This window comes from Nyctibius grandis, chromosome 9 (genome assembly GCF_013368605.1).
Source record: "Nyctibius grandis isolate bNycGra1 chromosome 9, bNycGra1.pri, whole genome shotgun sequence".
Taxonomy (NCBI): domain Eukaryota; kingdom Metazoa; phylum Chordata; class Aves; order Nyctibiiformes; family Nyctibiidae; genus Nyctibius; species Nyctibius grandis.
This window is the reverse complement of record NC_090666.1, coordinates 4,450,851-4,468,182: the sequence shown is the minus strand read 5'-3', so window position 1 is coordinate 4,468,182 and position 17,332 is coordinate 4,450,851. Positions and strand designations below refer to the sequence as shown.

The window sequence follows — 17,332 nt, the reverse complement described above, 5'->3', positions numbered from 1 at the left end:
ACTTTAAGCTATGAAATTCTATCTGACATTGCCAAGCCACTGAAAATTGCTGTTCCAGGAAAAAAGCCATTGAAGACCAGTGGCGATTTTGTTCTTTATGTATGATACAGAGCAAAAGGCTAACAGTTAATTACAGCAAAGAAAATGAGGAAAAATGTTTGGAATTACTGAAATTCTCAAAACACTTAACTCTGAACGAACCAGAAGACATTTGGTAAATTAAACACACTTCAGAAAGCAGCATTTCCTTTCACAGGTTTTAAGAGACTGTCTGAAAAACCAATTTGAGTGTTTATCTCTGGGCAAATCCCAGTAAGGCAACAGAGATCGTGAATTTATTCTCCCTTACTGTATATCTATAATTTTTAATTATGTGAGGGCTTCACAAAGCATAGACGAATGCTCACAAATGAATTATCCCCCAATATGTTAATGGAGGCTCCTAGAAATTAATATGACAGAACTAGAAGGGTTCTAAAGGACTTCTGACATCGTTTTTTGGAAGGCAACAGCGAATGGTTAATATCAGTGATAGCTCATCGCTAAATCCATTCAAGAGAAATGGGCTGGAAGGACCCAGCTGTCAGAGACACTACTGGCTCCTTACGCTGACCATTCGCATTAAGTGACAGAAAGGGTTTTGACCAACACAGAAGCAGCACGGTCAGACCCAAAATTTCAGGAAGAGTTAATAAATTCAAATATTCTTAAGAAATTTGGGGGAAAAAAATTTTAAGACCAGCACTTCTCAAAGTGTCAGCTTCTCTTCCAGGCTGTAATTCTGCTACTTTAATGTTGAAAGCATCACTTCAATCCCTGCATTTTTATAGCAGCATTTCAAACTATCCCTTTGAAATCACTGTGGAATACAAAATACAACCTTTGGGGAAGAAAAAACCACTCAGTCTCTCAAATTAAATTAAAGGTGCTGGGAAACAGAATGTCACCTGAGACAGGCCTAAAGTCATGTCAAATTTATAGATACAGATCAACCAACCACCCACAGCTTATCCTCTCAGTCTTTTATCAGGTGCAACAATAAATTTAGACAAGCAGAAAAATTCACTGACAAAAATCAAAGCCTACTTCACAGTGTCTTGCTCATATAGTTTTATTCTTTATCAACCTTCAAACTACTGGGCATCAGGGTTGCAATTCATGAATAGCAAGTTTTTGAACTCTAAAAAACTCTGCTCCATGCAAAAATATAGTGCTTAGATAACCAAGCAGATCATGACGTTGTACTCAGGTTGTTAGAGTCAACCATAAAAAGATAAAAAGTTCTAGTTTTGAACCACCACTATTATGTGAATTACATACAGGTGCTTGAAAGTCTAAGGAAAATATTTTTCGTTCTTTAATATTTTACCTAATCTCTTCTTTGGAAGATTCCAGTCGTGTATCATGGAATTATCTGAAAAAACATATATAGAATCACAGAATCATTTAGGTTGGAAAGGACCTTTAAGATCATCAAGTCCAACCATTAACCTAGCACTGCCAAGTCCACCACTAAACCATATCCCTAAGCACCACGTCTACTTGTCTTTTAAACACCTCCAGGGACGGTGACTCCACCACTTCCCTGGGCAGCCTGTTCCAATGTTTGATAACCCGTTCGGTGAAGAAATTTTTCCTGATCTCCAATCTAAACCTCCCCTGGCACAACTTGAAGCCGTTTCCTCTCATCCCATCACTTGTTACTTGGGAGATGAGACCGACCCCCACCTCACTACAGCCTCCTTTCAGGCAGTTGTAGAGAGCAACAAGGTCTCCCCTCAGCCTCCTTTACTCCAGGCTAAACCCCAGATCCCTCAGCTGCTGCTCGTAAGACTTGTTCTCTAGGCCCTTCATCAGCTTCATTGCTCTTCTTTGAACATAAGGATGTTCCTGACCCTACACATTGTTACACGAGTAAAATACCAATAGCAAATAGACCAAAACAAAAAGTGGGTACTTTTCCATACTAGTAGGTAGGAATAAATTCTTATCTTCCATCCACCTATGTCACCTGCCTAATAAAGTCCAAGTTCACGTGTTCCACTTTCTTCTGTGCTTTCCACTTCACTGTCTTCCCCAAATAAAACAGATTTTGCTGACCCAAATCTACAGACTTTGCTATATCATCGGTATCACACCTTTAGAAGGTGTTTCTCAATATTTCCTCCTCCTTCTTAATCTTTCATCACATCAGTTCTTGTTGAAAGCCAATTAAAAAATCTACATATTGCTCAGTCTACAACCACACTGACACAAAGATGTCCAGCAACACCTTTTCAAATACTTTCAATAAACACATACATCTAAAAAATAGAGGAGAAGTAATTAAGGGAAAAGCACCATTTAAAACAAACCCCAAACATTTCAAGTCATGAGATTGTCTGTTGAAATAAACAGAACCAATGCAATTAAAATGAACTTTTTTATCAATATGGGGGAGAAAAGAAGACATACAGAGACTGATGCTTTTGCTCTAACACATACAGCCCCAGAAAGGAGCTTTTTTCAACATCAATGCAGCCTCAGGCATCAGAAGTCCCTGACCTCTTACTATCATAGGCAGATGATGCCAGGTGGTTCCATTAGGCCCCTAGATTACTACTGAGGCTCCGAGAGAAAAAGCCAGATGGCAAAAGTAATGATGATAAAAGACCAACATGCTTGCTTCACTGAGATGAATGGTGGAATGACTGGTGAAACCAACCAGTAAATTTAATTTATATCCTACTGTGGTGTCTGGGGATAGGGATTTTTATGTATGACCACAGAAGCGTATGAGTTTATGAGATGAAACTAAGAAATATAAATGCTAGAAAATGAAAATGAGCAAAATGGGGAAAGTGCATATAAAGAAAATGAAAAAAAGACACTTTTTATCTTAGAAAGTTATAAGCTACATGTGACCCAGTTATAACAATTTTCTAAATTTTTTTGCAAAGTTAGGGAAGATATGTTATCAATATTTATCCCTTACTTTTCTGTTTACATATACAAACATTTGAGTAATCAAACTTACACAAAAAATATCTCATGTAAACTAGAATGAGCTCTGTGCTTTTGTGTTAAGTATCTCTATAGGCAAAGAACCAGAGAAGCACATCATTTAACTATAAATACTCCACATATATGTAATCAAATTCAGTTTATCTAATGGAAGCAAGAAAGATATATGCCGAATCTTCAGGGATTATCCATTTTTTGTGTTTGTGTAGCACAACCAACGTCGGGCCCTATTGATGCTACTGGCACTGGCAGAGAACCAGGCACTCTGAAATCCACCTTGCTCTCAGCTGTGGTGTCCAGACACACAGGTCTAAACCAAATTTGAAGTTAAAAGGGCAAGAAACTACAGGGAATCCAGTGCGCACAATGCATGTGTGATCACGTAGAAACCCATGTCAATCACTTCAACAAACTCAACCTGATAAATTACAGTCCTGGAACAACAGGACTTACAAATAGGCAAGAACCTACCATATAATCACATCCATTCCTCTACTAAGACAGAATAGCTGCTGTAGGGCAAAACGTTGTTCTCGCAGCCTGGAGCAGAGCATTTGTGTGTATTTGCTCCAGCATTTCAAATATTCCCTCTGATGAAAACTGCCAGCCAATGGGATTTACTCCCTAAACCTGCATTTTGCAAAATAAGCCTCTCTAAATACTTAAATTATAATGTGATTAATTAAATGGTGATTAACTTCCTGGGATGCACCTCTGCTTCTGAGCATTCTAGCATTGAAGGAAATTATTGCTTTAACTGTATTTTAAAATCTCCATAGCACCTAGGAGCCCAGCTAAGGGTCCCTCTCTGTAAAGCTCCCCTCTTCCATAACACTTGCCAGCAGATGTAGTTGATCAATTATAGATTAAAAACTCAGTCCTCCTCTTTCACACTAGACTGGGCTTTGCCCTGTGCAATCAGATTGAATAGAGGGCTGGGCACACACTTTTTGGTGCTGCCACTTGCCAGTATATGATATGCTGATGGGCATCAGAAAAGGGTTGAACAATTTTGAAACAGCAATCTGTTGCAAGGGAGAACGCCTAGAAAAGGCGGCTGGAAATTACGATCTGCAGATCAAGGCAACTACCAGGACACCAGATAACCATGGCTGAGTTAGAGCCAAAGTCAAGACACGAATGAAGAAAGGGTCCCCAGAGCCTAAAAAGATGAAAATAACAGAAGATCCTGATAAGTCAATTTTCTCCATATGCTTTTTTTTTCTCTTATAAATTGTCTTTCTAGTAAATAACTAGACCCTTCTCCACTAAAACCATCCTTGAGTGGTGGGGGTTGGGGAAAGTCTCTGGGCCAGCAGCAGTCTCTCAGAGCTCAGCATGCTCTGCAAGTGTAACTTCCTTCACGGAATGAACAGCATAGAAAAAGGCAACGCAACTATTTAGCAACTGGACCAAGCTGTCGTATAGGTGTATGGTAAAAGTGGAAATACCTCCCCAATTTTTTCATGCCTTAAACATCTCTGAAACATATTTTCAATGTTTACTCCTTCCTTATATGGTTACCTCTCTCTAGAAGCAGATAATTACCACAACTATGAACATGTTAATATAATAAAACTGCATTCTTCATCTTTCTAACAGATTCCCACAAAAAAAATATCAGCATTTTACCAATGTCCAGAGGACAATTTACGTATAGCTGTCCATGCAATATGACCAAGCTTCTTTCCATCATCACAAGGGGCTTCTACACACAAGAAACAAGTTAATTGCCATAAATAAATAAAAGCACTATCAAAGTGCATCACGGACTGTGAGAAATGGACCTGGTTTTACTGCTGGGTGGCTTGTTTGGCTCTTTTGTTGGTGGTATTTTTATTTACTGCCGGGTTTTATGCAGAATGTGATGGATGCTGGCACGTCTTTGCATGTTCTTGTGTACCTGGAGCAAAAGGAGTTGGTCAGACGCTGTCCCAAAGACAAGGCGTCCACATCACCTCAGGTCAACCCTCAGCAGACGTCTGAGAGCCAAATGGAAACAGTCCCTCTCTTTCTGCAGCCTTTACTTTTGCAGCTATATCCCCACCGCACCCCCGCTTCTCGTCAGGCTAAAATACATGGAACAAGCTGCTCCGCCAAGGGACTGAGCAGAAAGCATTCGTACTCTCAAACTGTCTTCTCAGGGCCTGGCAAATTTCAAGAATAAGCCTTGTTTGGCAGCCTTAACTTTCATAAAACTGCATTCCAAATCATTAGCTTCATTGTATGGACTAGCTACCTCGTGGCGCCTGAAAATTCAGAATAAAGCCTTTAAGCCAACTAGCACAGACAGACATTTTTATCTCTGAAGGCTAGGCAGGATGCGATAGTCACACTTGCTCCGTGACATTCATTTTTACATACCCCAGCCCTTATCTACACAGGAAATGTACATGACAGAAAATTAGGTGTTCGAACTGAACAGAATGAGTCTTCTGCTCACCTCGGTTGAAACCTGCCAGGCTCTCAATCACAGAATGGTTTGGGTTGGAAGGGACCTCCTCTGCCTTCCACAGCCTTCATTTCTTTTCCATAAACCCCACTCCTTCCACAACCCTACCTCGATATTTGGCAGAGATGCGGAAGCTGCTTCTGCCCAAAAATACAGAATCAAACGTGGAATAAAATGGGACCAGCCCTAAACCTACCCCAGGAGGTAGGCTCGACCTGCAGTCAAGCTGGTTCCAAAATTCCCAGTGCCACCAACCATCATCCCTGCCCCATCTCAAATCACAGTCTAGACTGCAGACTGACTACGCATACAGTTGTTCAAAAATGTAGATAAACATATTTGGAGCAATTAATGTCAGGCTTCAATCCATTGCTCAGGCTCCAGCAGTGTTACACAACCAACCTGGTCCTGCAGCCTGCACACTAATCCTAGTCCCTAAATCCTTGCCTGCAGACAATCGACACAGAGACAATCGAAATTTCAGCATTTTGCCTTCAAAATGTTCAGTCCCAGCATACAGCTTACCACAAAGGGCATGGCAGGATTTAAAAAATAAACACAGCTTTACTGCACCTATTTTGTGGATTGTTTAGCCAAGCTTGCTGTTGACATCTGCCAAACCCACAGAGGCTGAGGATTATCAATAGATTTAAATTCCCTAATCGGAATTTTTGGACAGTCAAGTCCTTAAATCTGCTTTCTTGGATAGCTTTTGGGTTTGTCTGAAAGACGGGGTTTGTGCTTGATAAAAATACTGGCAGCAACCAAATCCCAAAGAGTATATGCCAGCATTATCAATACTCCAGTATCTTTCCTTCGTTAAGTTTCAAGAAACCTCTGGTGAATTTGTAAGTTAACTTCAGCTAAATTACAGAAAATTGTAGAAATTACAGTTGACAGTAAATAAAGTAATCTTTCAAGAATAGACGAAAAAAATCTCATTAATATAAGCTTCAATTTGCATGTAATAGAACAAGACTGCTATTGTCACCAGAAGGTGAAGTACAGGATCTTTCGGAATGGTAGATCTGGATTTCTTTATTCTTCTTATAGGAGGAACTGTAGGATGATCTAAGGAGGTATAAGGCCCAAGAAACATTGTCTGCCCTGCCCATTATGAAACAAACCAAAACCCTCAAAAATCTGTAGCAACCTAATTTTGCAGTGGAAGCAGACTAGTCCATAATGTATTCCAATAACTTTTGAGTGAGAACCTCAGGACAAAACAGGTGAACTAGAATATCATTAGTTTATTCTTTCAGCAATCCTGAGGGCTAAGTGTAATATTACAGAAAAAAAACTCCAAACCAAACCAAACCACCCTTCAGTAAACACATATCTTGCTACTTATTTCAATGGTCTTAAGCTTCCTGTGTAAATGTTTTGCATGTATATAAAAAAACCCTATTACACCCTCTGCGTTTTTTGATATGCTCTGTCTCCAAGGTACAAGGACACTTTAGGGCAAAGAACATGCACTAATGATAAACCTACCTGCTTCCTGAGTAGAAACATGATTAAAGTAGACCTTTTTACCTTCAGCGTATCAAATAGCTTACAGGTTTTAAATGTACAAGTTCACAGATAAAGAAGTCATTCAAATACATTTTTGCCAAAAAAACATTCTTTGTAGAGGTCATGTTCATTCTGACCTTCAAGGACATGAAAATCAAAATCTGACTTAAAAATTAGGTTCAAAAGGGAACTGCGCATTTTTAGTCAGAGGTTTTAAGTAATTTATAATTAGATGGATATTGTTACTGCCATTAGCTACACCTCAGCTAATACTTTGAATGTTTAGCCATCATGTTTACAAATGTACCACACAGCAAAACACTCCAAATTCCACTATACGTCTTATGCTATAAATCTTCAGACATTATTGAATTTTCCTTGAGTTACGGTATTGTACAGTGTTAAAATTGCATTCATTTATTGATTGGTTTAATATCAATATATGCTCCGTGAAGCGGTTACTTAAATTCTCAACGGTATTTGGTTTTTGTAAGCATTTTCTCAAGATCTTTAATAATTTTTGTGAGACTCGATCATTTATTACAAAACTCGACATAAAAATATTTGGCAGGCATCCTCTTAATTGACCTTACTACATGACATTCATTCAGGTGACCACGAGACCGGTTACATTTTGCCTATACAGTGTCCATTACAGAATTATTTTACTCAATTTAAGGATTATGACATAACATCATCTTTTGTTCCAACTAGAGCTGCACAGAAAATTAATTTTGCTTTGCCTTGAAAGAAGATCTTTGCTTTTTATTCAATTGAGAATAAGTCAGCAGTTTCTGATGATAAAATTAACCTGTGTGGAAACACAGGGATGGCCCAGTGTGCAGTACTGGAAATACAGCTGATTCAGGATTTTCTAATGGATTGTTTTTCTATCATTCATCCTTTGAATTACAGCACTGCCACACAGTCCCAATACCAGTAACTGTACTAGTTACCTCTAGAAACCTAAACTAATCAGGTCTCTTTTTCAAACGTCTTTAAATTAGAATATGGTATAGTACAAGCCATGTATGTTTCTGGCATACTACCTGAATCCCATTTTGAATGTTCAGAAATAATTCCATTAATACTCCATTAATTATTCAGAAATAATTCCATCATTTCTGTAAGGCTGAACCAAGCTGCTTGCCTACTGCTCTCACCACAGGGCTTAACTCATGAGAGGAAGAGTCCTGTCTTGTATGAATGTACGGATGAATTTGATCCTCAAGTCACAAGGCAAACCTTTCCCACCTTTTCCAGTAGAACCAACACTCAGCATCTAAAGGAATGAACAACTACCCATATTATTTTAAAGCTTTTGAGTTTGTATGAATCAGGAAAGCTATATTGTAATTTAGTATGTAAAGTAAGTGAAAAGACCCTCGTTTAATTTTTCTTCTGCAAAACTACATCTCCTGTACTCAGCTACTTACTTATGACCTTCTAAGATGTTGAACGCCTACAAAAAAAGAAAATTACATGCGAGAAACAACCTTGTTTCTGCAACACCATCCCACAAACACAATTACTCAGTTGGCTTGTGTGCTAGTGCAAGGTTCTGTCTCTCACCTCACCCTACATGTTTATCCTTATTCAAACATAAAAGAAAGAGCTAGTGAAAACAAGAGTCCTGCCCGAAGATGCCAGCAGTACCATTCCAGTGTCCAGCTTTCTAAAGGCATGCCAAGGACCAGCTCCAAAGAGATCTGGCACAGAGATCTCCCTTCAGCCACCTGACTACTTGCAATATATTTTCATAAATATGCTCTTATGTTTAATGCAAACAACACAACCTAGCTCAGTAAAACCCTTGAAGCAAGTATCATCTTTGTTTTTCCTCTTCATCGAGGTATTTTGATTTGCACATACTTTGATGTTATGCTTCTGAAATAAAACTTACACCACCCTCCCATGTATAATTACTCATCTGGATTATTCCCATCTTCTACACAATTTAAACACACACCCTGGATTTTCAAGAAGGATGTAGGGAAGTGGGTTAGGATTGCAAGTTTTGTACTGATTTTTCTCCCCAATTGAGTTTCTAGTTTAAACACTATATACAGTTTCCAACCGAGATCTATAAATCTCTTAAAATAAACTGTCAGGAGCAAGATTTATGAAAACTGCTCCTCCATGGTGTTCTCTAAGCCAATTAAGGATTCCTCATTGATTGTTTTTGTTTCAGAATACCACCAGTCTAAAAATACTATCATAAACAAATGGCAGTGAGCCACAGATTGTTAGCTAGGAATCGGTACAGAATATTTATCTAAGTGAACCGAGATGAAATGGAATTATAAACCCTGGTTTAATTTTGACAAGAAAAATGTATAGTTTTTGTTGTGTTTCTTAAAGGATACAAAGCTTGTTCAAAGGCATCCACAAAATGCCTCAGGGCAGAACTAACACTGCTAGAGTTTCTCTTATGCTCAGAATGTATGTCTCAACAAAATATATTTTGTTTACCCATCATAAATATTTATTTACCTGTGGTGTAAAAGCACAGGTTAGGCTTTCACAAATTTTTGTTTCATTTGCCAGACATGCTAAGACATCTCTCTTTGGCTTACTTTTCTATTGTTTTTTTTTGTCAGGAATGACACACTTGATTTAAATTACATGTATTCTGATTACACATTCATGAACTACTCTATTAAGCTTTAATAACAGCTTTCATGTTAAATGTTTACCATCATAAAGGCCTTACCTCAAAAATTTCAAAGCCATAGATGTCCAGCACCCCCATTACCTTCTTTCTCACTTTTGATTGTGCCTTTAAAAAAAAATAAAACATTGAGTCAGTCATCTGTACATTTCATACTGGGGAATCAAGAAAACCAATGTATCTCATAAGTAGGCTGTCAAATTGTGTAAACTAAAATGTTAAGTATGGTTTCCCAAAATGCACTTACCACGACTATTTTTTTTAGCTTAAAAACAGAGCAGACAGCAATTTGTTATTCACCTGTACCACGTGTAACACTGTACGACCACGAAAAATGACATTGCAAATACACTTTTACTGTCCGCTTTAATTTAAAGGATTTCTATTGATTTTTTTACAGGCACAAAACAACAATACCTTAATGCTCTCATTGATCCTGGCAACAAGCCAAGAAAACAGTCGACTGTACAAGTTCTTTGCCAGAGCATCACGGGCGTAATAAGCCTAAACAGAAGAAAGAAGAAAAAACGTTACAAATGCTGGGCTAATCCCAAACTTTTTCTGTTACTGCCGTATCTTAAAGGTGCCGTGAACAGAGTGAGAGTGGCTTGGGCAGCAGCAGTGCCTCCGCCGAAGCAGGCACTGGAGCCAGGCCAGGGGTGCCAGGACACTTCAGCAGCCTGGGGCGCACAGCTCACATCAAATTACACCAGTTGCTCTAAACGAAAACAGTCTGCCACAATACTTGCAATGTGCGTTTTGTGCAGAAATGTTTTATTTTTTCATTCTCTGCAACATTTTCCTATCCCTCATCTTTTTGAGGTAATTCACACATAAAACCAAAACATCCAGTATCTTTCAACACTTAGAAACTGCTGAAGAAAAAACACACCTATGCTAGTGATGTGTTTTATTCAGGACAGCCTATTGTAGTTTTTATTCAGGCAGTTATGGTTCAGACATGTAGAATAAATTGCCATTTAAAATTATTCTTTCCTTTAAAATCACAGCCTCCTTTTACCTGAGCCACATTTAGCGTTGTTGAAACTTTCTCTTGCTTGGCTTCAACTGTCCGGAAGCTGAAAGCTCTTTCCAATACAGACTGGTCTATACCCGTCAACTCGCAGATTTCCTTGAGTTCTAGCATGAAAAAGGACAGTGTAAATCTAACTAATCCTTTCATCTCTCTGCTTTTTCTTCCCCAAAACTACTAGCTTTTAAGTAGTTGGGTATTTTCCCAAAACAGGTTTTCTTCAACAGAGGTGCCCCCCATCTACACTCTCTCCCCCCTACCCTGCACCAAGCGAAGTGTTTAAAAATACACACAGCATGAGGAAACAGAGTTATTAGTTTGAAAGCACTTTGTATTTTGTTATTTCTGTGAAGAAGCTTTTCTTCCATTTATCACAGACTACTTTTCATCATGAAAAACTTTCAAATGAAAATAAATGAACTTTCAAAATGTATAAACTGCAAAAACTTGACCAAATGAATGTGATATTACAGACAGAAATGCCCTACTACAAAAGAACTAAAAGCCTCCACTGCAGAACAACCAAGCAGTTACACAAATGCATAGCACCATTTAACATTTCAGAAGGAAGTAAAGTGGGAAAAAAAAGAAAATAACCATTTTTGGAATTTCTAACAGAGCAACTGAAATTGTACAGAATTCAACCCATATTTGCCTGCAGGTGAGTTTTGGAAACAATCGAATTTAATTCATCTAAGAATATCGTATGTCTACAGAAACTACAAAAGTAATAATGTCTTCAGAGAAATTGGTGTTTTTCCTCCCATCACTGATCTCATCTTACCATTTTTATCTTTGATTTTACTTTCATCTAAGCCATTCACACGAGATTCAGGCTTAAACTCAATATTTCCCAATTTCAGAACGGCCGCCACCACTTCAAAAATGGACTGTGTTTCATGATCCATAAAACCAACAATCTGCATTGCATTCTGTAAAGGTGACAGATAAAATTATGAGATAAAAGAATCTACATTTAAACAGATCATGCTTGCAAAATTCACCATTTATTATTAGCATAAATTAGAAATGTTTTATAAACACTTTTGCTACAAAAAGAACATGATAATTACTACGCTTAGATAAGTAAGTTTTTTAATACAAAAGACAGCTTAAAGAAGATCTGGTAATGGAGTTGTCATGCCAGTCCAGTCCGCTTCTAGGATTCATTCAGTTTATGGGTTTCTAAAATGCAGCACTTTTTTTTTAGCCGCTTAATTTAGTTTACAACCCAACCCAATTTTCACATTCAAATGACCAGGTACTGCTGTCTTCTCAGTCCACTCTGTTGCTCTAAAAGCCAGTAACTTTTAGAAGCTAAATTTGCACACGCTGGGTAACAGGGTCCTGGATTCTTCTTGTCCCTGAGTACAACCAAGCAAAAAATTCACGGTAAATCATCTTGAGAAGCATCCCAGCTCTGTTTTCTTGCGACTTGGCCAGCATCATCTGGTTCATGAAGCTCAGCCACTGCCATCATAAGCAACTACACAATATAAGCTTTTCCATGATCTGATCAAGGGGTCTGGGCTTTTTTCTTTGCCCTTCCTTTTTTCTCTTTTCTTTTTTTTTTTTTTCTTTTTTAATATTCTCACTAGAATACTCCAGAAACCTGGTTCTTTCTATTCTCCAGTTGTAGCTAAGCTTCCCTGTGCAAGCATGCTATACCCTCGCGTGAAGAGCGCATAGCACTCTGAGAAGGACTCAGAAAAGGTGGTTGTCCCAGCACAGCGCGAAGAGCCAGACCGAGGGCGTAAGAACTCTGCATTAGCGTTGAGCCCTTTTGTGGTTTACACCCGACCCTTGTTACTTCTTACCCTCACTGTTCTGAAGTTTGCAGCATCATCCACTCCATTCACTTTGGCAGAATCAAGGCCCAGGTAGTTGTACCTGCAGAAGTCCCGCTCCAGTTTGAGTTTGCCTAATAAATCAAATAAAAATATCACTAGTAACAGCATTCTTGTTAGCAGCTCTTTTATCCCAGAACCAGTACTGTCAAGAACTGTTGTTATTAGTAGGATTAAGTTTTCTTTAGGGATCTTTTAATTACAAGCCTTCTGAATAAAAACTGGCTTTCTTCTTTGTTTATAATATATTGCAAAGCCAATTCTGACTCAGACACCTGGATAATACCAAACCGTAGATTTACTTCAGGTATTTCTATTGCCACTACCACCACTAATTTGAAAAATGAATCGATATCACATTTCCCACAAAAGAAGATGTGCACGGAACAGCACATTAAATATAAATAAGACTCATATCTGAAAATGGCACAAGGGCAACACTCACAGAGGAAGTCTTCCGAGGCACCAGACAGTATCTGATAGAAAATGTGGAAGTTTCTTTCACCTCTTGGCTGCTTAACAACACGAGACTTCTCTAGCAGATCTAAACAAACAAACAAAATCTCAGAGGTCAGGGAAAGACTGTTGGAACAAAACACTTCAATATGAATATAATCCCCCATTATTTAAATAATATATATTTATTAATATAATATTAATATAATCCCCAGAATTTAAACTGAATGATCATGTAGCACTTTGTGATCCTCACGTGCACCAGACTATGAAATAATCCCAATGGGACTGACAGAAGCTCCATCATAAGACATTTAAAGTGTAACAGGAAAGCAGAACTTCGAAAGCATCACTGCACTGACTGAGTAGTCTGACGAGAAGATCGCTTCATCCGCCGCCGTCAGTGACCAGCACATTTCTAAGCCTTGCCAACAAGGGCAGGAGGCCGGGAGGACAGCAGACGCGCGCTGACTTGTAACACACCGCAGCCCTTCAGGCTCTCCATTGTATTGACTGTGGCGGCGACAGCACAGAGGTTGCTCAGCCCGTACCGCGCTCACAGGCTGTGGAACCCAGCGCACCACGAGAGGGGACGGGTATCAGTGTCACTTGCTCCTTTTGTACAGAAAAAGGGGTTTTCTTCCTTTTCTCAGTGGCACACCATTTTTCCAGACAGCAAACCTGCAGTGTCCAGTACGCTCTTAAGCTACGTATATTCAGTCACATGAAGACAGAGACATTCAGTGCTGCACTGCAAGGGCGCAGCAAAGGAGCTCCCCACGCCTCTGCTGCTGCCTACGCACCACAGCTTGCTCTGACTGGGGCTAAGTTCTCTCTACATGGCGCCCATGCAAGAAGAAAGCCTCAAAAGGGAAATTACCACAGCTTGGACGTCACGCTTCAGAAGAGCTGCCGCAAAGCTGAGATCAAGCTTTCATAAAGGTAAACCACAGGGAACACATATCAATTTAAGGACGTGTGGGGCTGCTAAGCACTTCCTTGCCTGACTGCTCTAATATCTGATGTATATTCTACTGTACTTTTCCTCACATTCTCATTTCTGCTGAAACTCAACCTGTTTAGTCTTATCACTCCAGAAAGTTAGCGGAGGTGCTCGGTGCAGCCCTCCAGCCCCGCCACGGAGGAGCAGCTGGGCACGGTGCCTCTGCGCCGGGCTGCAGCCCCCAGGCTGCGCTGGCCTTCTGCCCTGCGGTGTGCTCCACGAACGGAGCAGCACGGAAGAGCGCGACAGAGTGTAGTCATATTGTCACTAGCTACAGGCAGCACGTTGTGTCTGTGGTGCCCACTGCAATTACCTAAGCTCACACCCCTTCTCGTGGAATAGGAACCAAAGACCCACAAAACTTCAACCCACAAAACTCTCCAAGCCTTAGGAGGCCAGCCTCCAAATGAACTACAGCAAGCCAGAACAAACAATTAATTTCTGCTCTAATAATTAGCCAGTGACAACAATGACAAAATTCAGACAGTATTATTAATCTTCTGGTTGGCTTACAGTAGGAGAAGTTTCAAATACTTTACAGACCAGCTGAACTGTTATTCCACCAACATGCAACTGCCGGAGAGAAGAACTGTAACCAGCGCAGCACGTGACAGCAAACGGAGCTCCCAACAATCAGAGCATCTGACTGTATCCGCACTTCAAGAAAGATGTTGAGGTGTTGGAGCGAGTCCAGAGGAGGGCGACCAAGCTGGTGAAGGGTCTGGAGGGTCTGACCTACGAGGAACGGCTGAGGGAGCTGGGGTTGTTTAGCCTGGAGAAGAGGAGGCTCAGAGGTGACCTTATTGCAGTCTACAACTACCTGAAGGGAGGTTGTAGTGGAGTGGGAACTGGCCTCTTCTCCCAGGCAACTAGCGATAGGACAAGAGGACATAGCCTCAAGCTTCGCCAGGGGAGGTTCAGGTTGGACATTAGGAAGCATTTCTTCTCAGAAAGGGTCATTAGACATTGGAATGGGCTGCCCAGGGAGGTGGTGGAGTCACCATCTCTGGAGGTGTTTAAGAAAAGACTGGACATGGCACTTAGTGCCGTGGTCTAGTTGACATGGTGGTGTCAGGGCAATGGTTGGACTCGATGATCCCAGAAGTCTCTTCCAACCCGATTGATTCTGTGATTCTGTATGAAGACGAACACCTCTTCACCAGCGAATGCATTGTGTGACCATGTCAGATCTTCAGCCTTGTTTGAATAGACATCTGTGGTTTTCTAACTCAATAACCCTACAGTCTCCTTCCTTCCAGAGGAAGGCTTAACTATCAGATACCTAATCCTCTCTAGTTTTTAATTCATAACTGAAAGGGAGAGGCTGGTCCACCATCCAAGTGTTAATACTTAGGCCGAGAAAGGCAAGGTGAGCACCAGGCAGCTCAGAGTCACGCTGGCTATTAAAGATTCTCAAGTGAAGTGCTGGAACGGATCGCAGCCAAATTTAATCTCAAAGAAATAAACAACTTCAGCTCCCGCAGTGGCTACACACACTTCAGGAAACGGCTGTATTCTCAAAGGATGTTGAAGCAATGCAGCTTGTGAAGCGGTTTGGCTTACTGGGGTTTAAAAATATTCTATATATAAATTTACTCAAATGCTGTCAGAAAAGCTTAGCTACATATCGTGGCAAAATAGCGTATGTAAGCCGCCTTCTAACTACATGCCTGCCTTCAGCAGATTTAACAAACAGTTTCTCGAGCATATGTCAAATGAGTTATGTCAGAAGGATAACTGCCTTGGATTTTTCACCGTAGTTTATCTTATTTATATATTTTTAGAAGCAAGGAGGTCAACTAATTATCAGTCAGCTTTCCAAAGTCCCAATATTCCATATTCTGTCAGCCTTCATAATTGAGGAAAAAGGCTCCAGAAAGCAGTTACTGACAGAAAATCAGGTATTTACCTTAACAAAGCAGCTGCTACCAATTCTTTTTAAATCTGTATAAATTTTCTGCCTTTTTTTTTCCCCTCTTTTCTTTTATGTTCACATGCAGACTGAAATCAGACTGGTAGAAAAGATCCAGACCATCTGCCCTACTCTTAGGAAACTTCTTCCCTTTGTTCGCCCTAATTAGCATTTTAATAAATCAACCAAATATATTTTCCTTAAAGCAGCTACTGCACAACCAGTAACTGTTGCGGTAACTCTCACATGATTACAAATTCCGTGGATTGAACAGTCAAAAGAGACGACACAACGGTGCACATCAGATTTCTGCACGCATCCACTTGGTAATTCTCTTTACAGTGGCACATGTGGACAGATGGTGCTTATCTATATGAAAACACACACAAGCAAAAACCCCAAACCTCTATACATATTACATTTTTATATTCTATATAAATTATGTATAGGGGCTATACAGAATAATCTAGTGAGAACGTACAGAACTACACACAGTGTATTTATGGATTGGGAATTCTTTCTGCATTACCTGACAATGCTTCTGCTTGAAGTGAAACTTTTAACGTGTTGGGTGTATCAAAGCAACTGTAAAAATTCAATTGCTTTTGAAAGGTCCACCCTGGAAACACTTCTGAAATCATATTGTTTGAATATCCATCGATTCAGATGACTCCAAATCCAACTACATCCCCCAGGTTCTGAAGACTACTTGCTATTCCTAGGTAACACTTGTTTAAATGCAAGAGATCTGTGTAAGCATCCTGCTAAACCATTCAACTGAACTCAACGTGAAAAAAAAAAATGATGCTGAATACCTCTGCAAATTCTAATGTACAAATTTACACTTCTTTTTGGTTACTTGACCAATGCAGAAAAATTTAGGATATTTGTATTCCTCTAAATATACTAGAAATTGAATCAACATTCAAGAAAGCAATAAGTAAACATTACAAACAAAAAATGACATCACCTTGGTACATTCTGAATAATCCAGAAAAGTTTCTTTTAGTCACAGTCTCTTCAGCTGGCCATGACCAAGGACCTTTTTAGCTATTCAACCAAAGTTACAGAACATGTCCTAGTCATGGAAGCTTATCTCTACACCAGCACTATGTTAAATTACATTTTCTGTTTTCCTACCTTGATTCTTCAGCTGTCATTAAAAGAAGTCACTGACAAAAATGAAAATACAGTAGTGGTTTCTCAGGAACTTTTTCCCATTATTCCCACCAAGTTTATAACCATGTTCTCTTGAATGAAATGATCTATAATTGTATCAAACAAAAACTACTATCTGGGCAGTATGTGCAGTGAAAATACCACAATGATTGCACAATTTTAAGAGTGTTAAATCCTGATTACTTAAGTGATAAATGATGTTTAAAAAGGAGCTAATCAAAATATTTAGTGTTGTTTGTTGGTGGTTTGTTTTTTTGGGGG

At 39.6% G+C, this 17,332-nt stretch overlaps 1 protein-coding gene across 2 annotated transcripts in view; it reads right to left on the bottom strand.

The window, feature by feature from the left end:
* MYO1B (myosin IB) overlaps nt 1-17,332 on the bottom strand; it is a 114,196-nt gene that overhangs the window by 33,203 nt on the left and 63,661 nt on the right. For both annotated transcript variants that reach the window (XM_068407191.1, XM_068407192.1), the window contains exons 8-13: nt 12,967-13,065; nt 12,492-12,595; nt 11,459-11,606; nt 10,663-10,781; nt 10,059-10,145; nt 9,684-9,749 (exon numbers count right to left, since the gene is read on the bottom strand). In XM_068407191.1, coding sequence (XP_068263292.1) covers nt 9,684-9,749; nt 10,059-10,145; nt 10,663-10,781; nt 11,459-11,606; nt 12,492-12,595; nt 12,967-13,065 — 623 coding nt within the window. The remainder of the gene's footprint in view (nt 1-9,683; nt 9,750-10,058; nt 10,146-10,662; nt 10,782-11,458; nt 11,607-12,491; nt 12,596-12,966; nt 13,066-17,332) is intronic.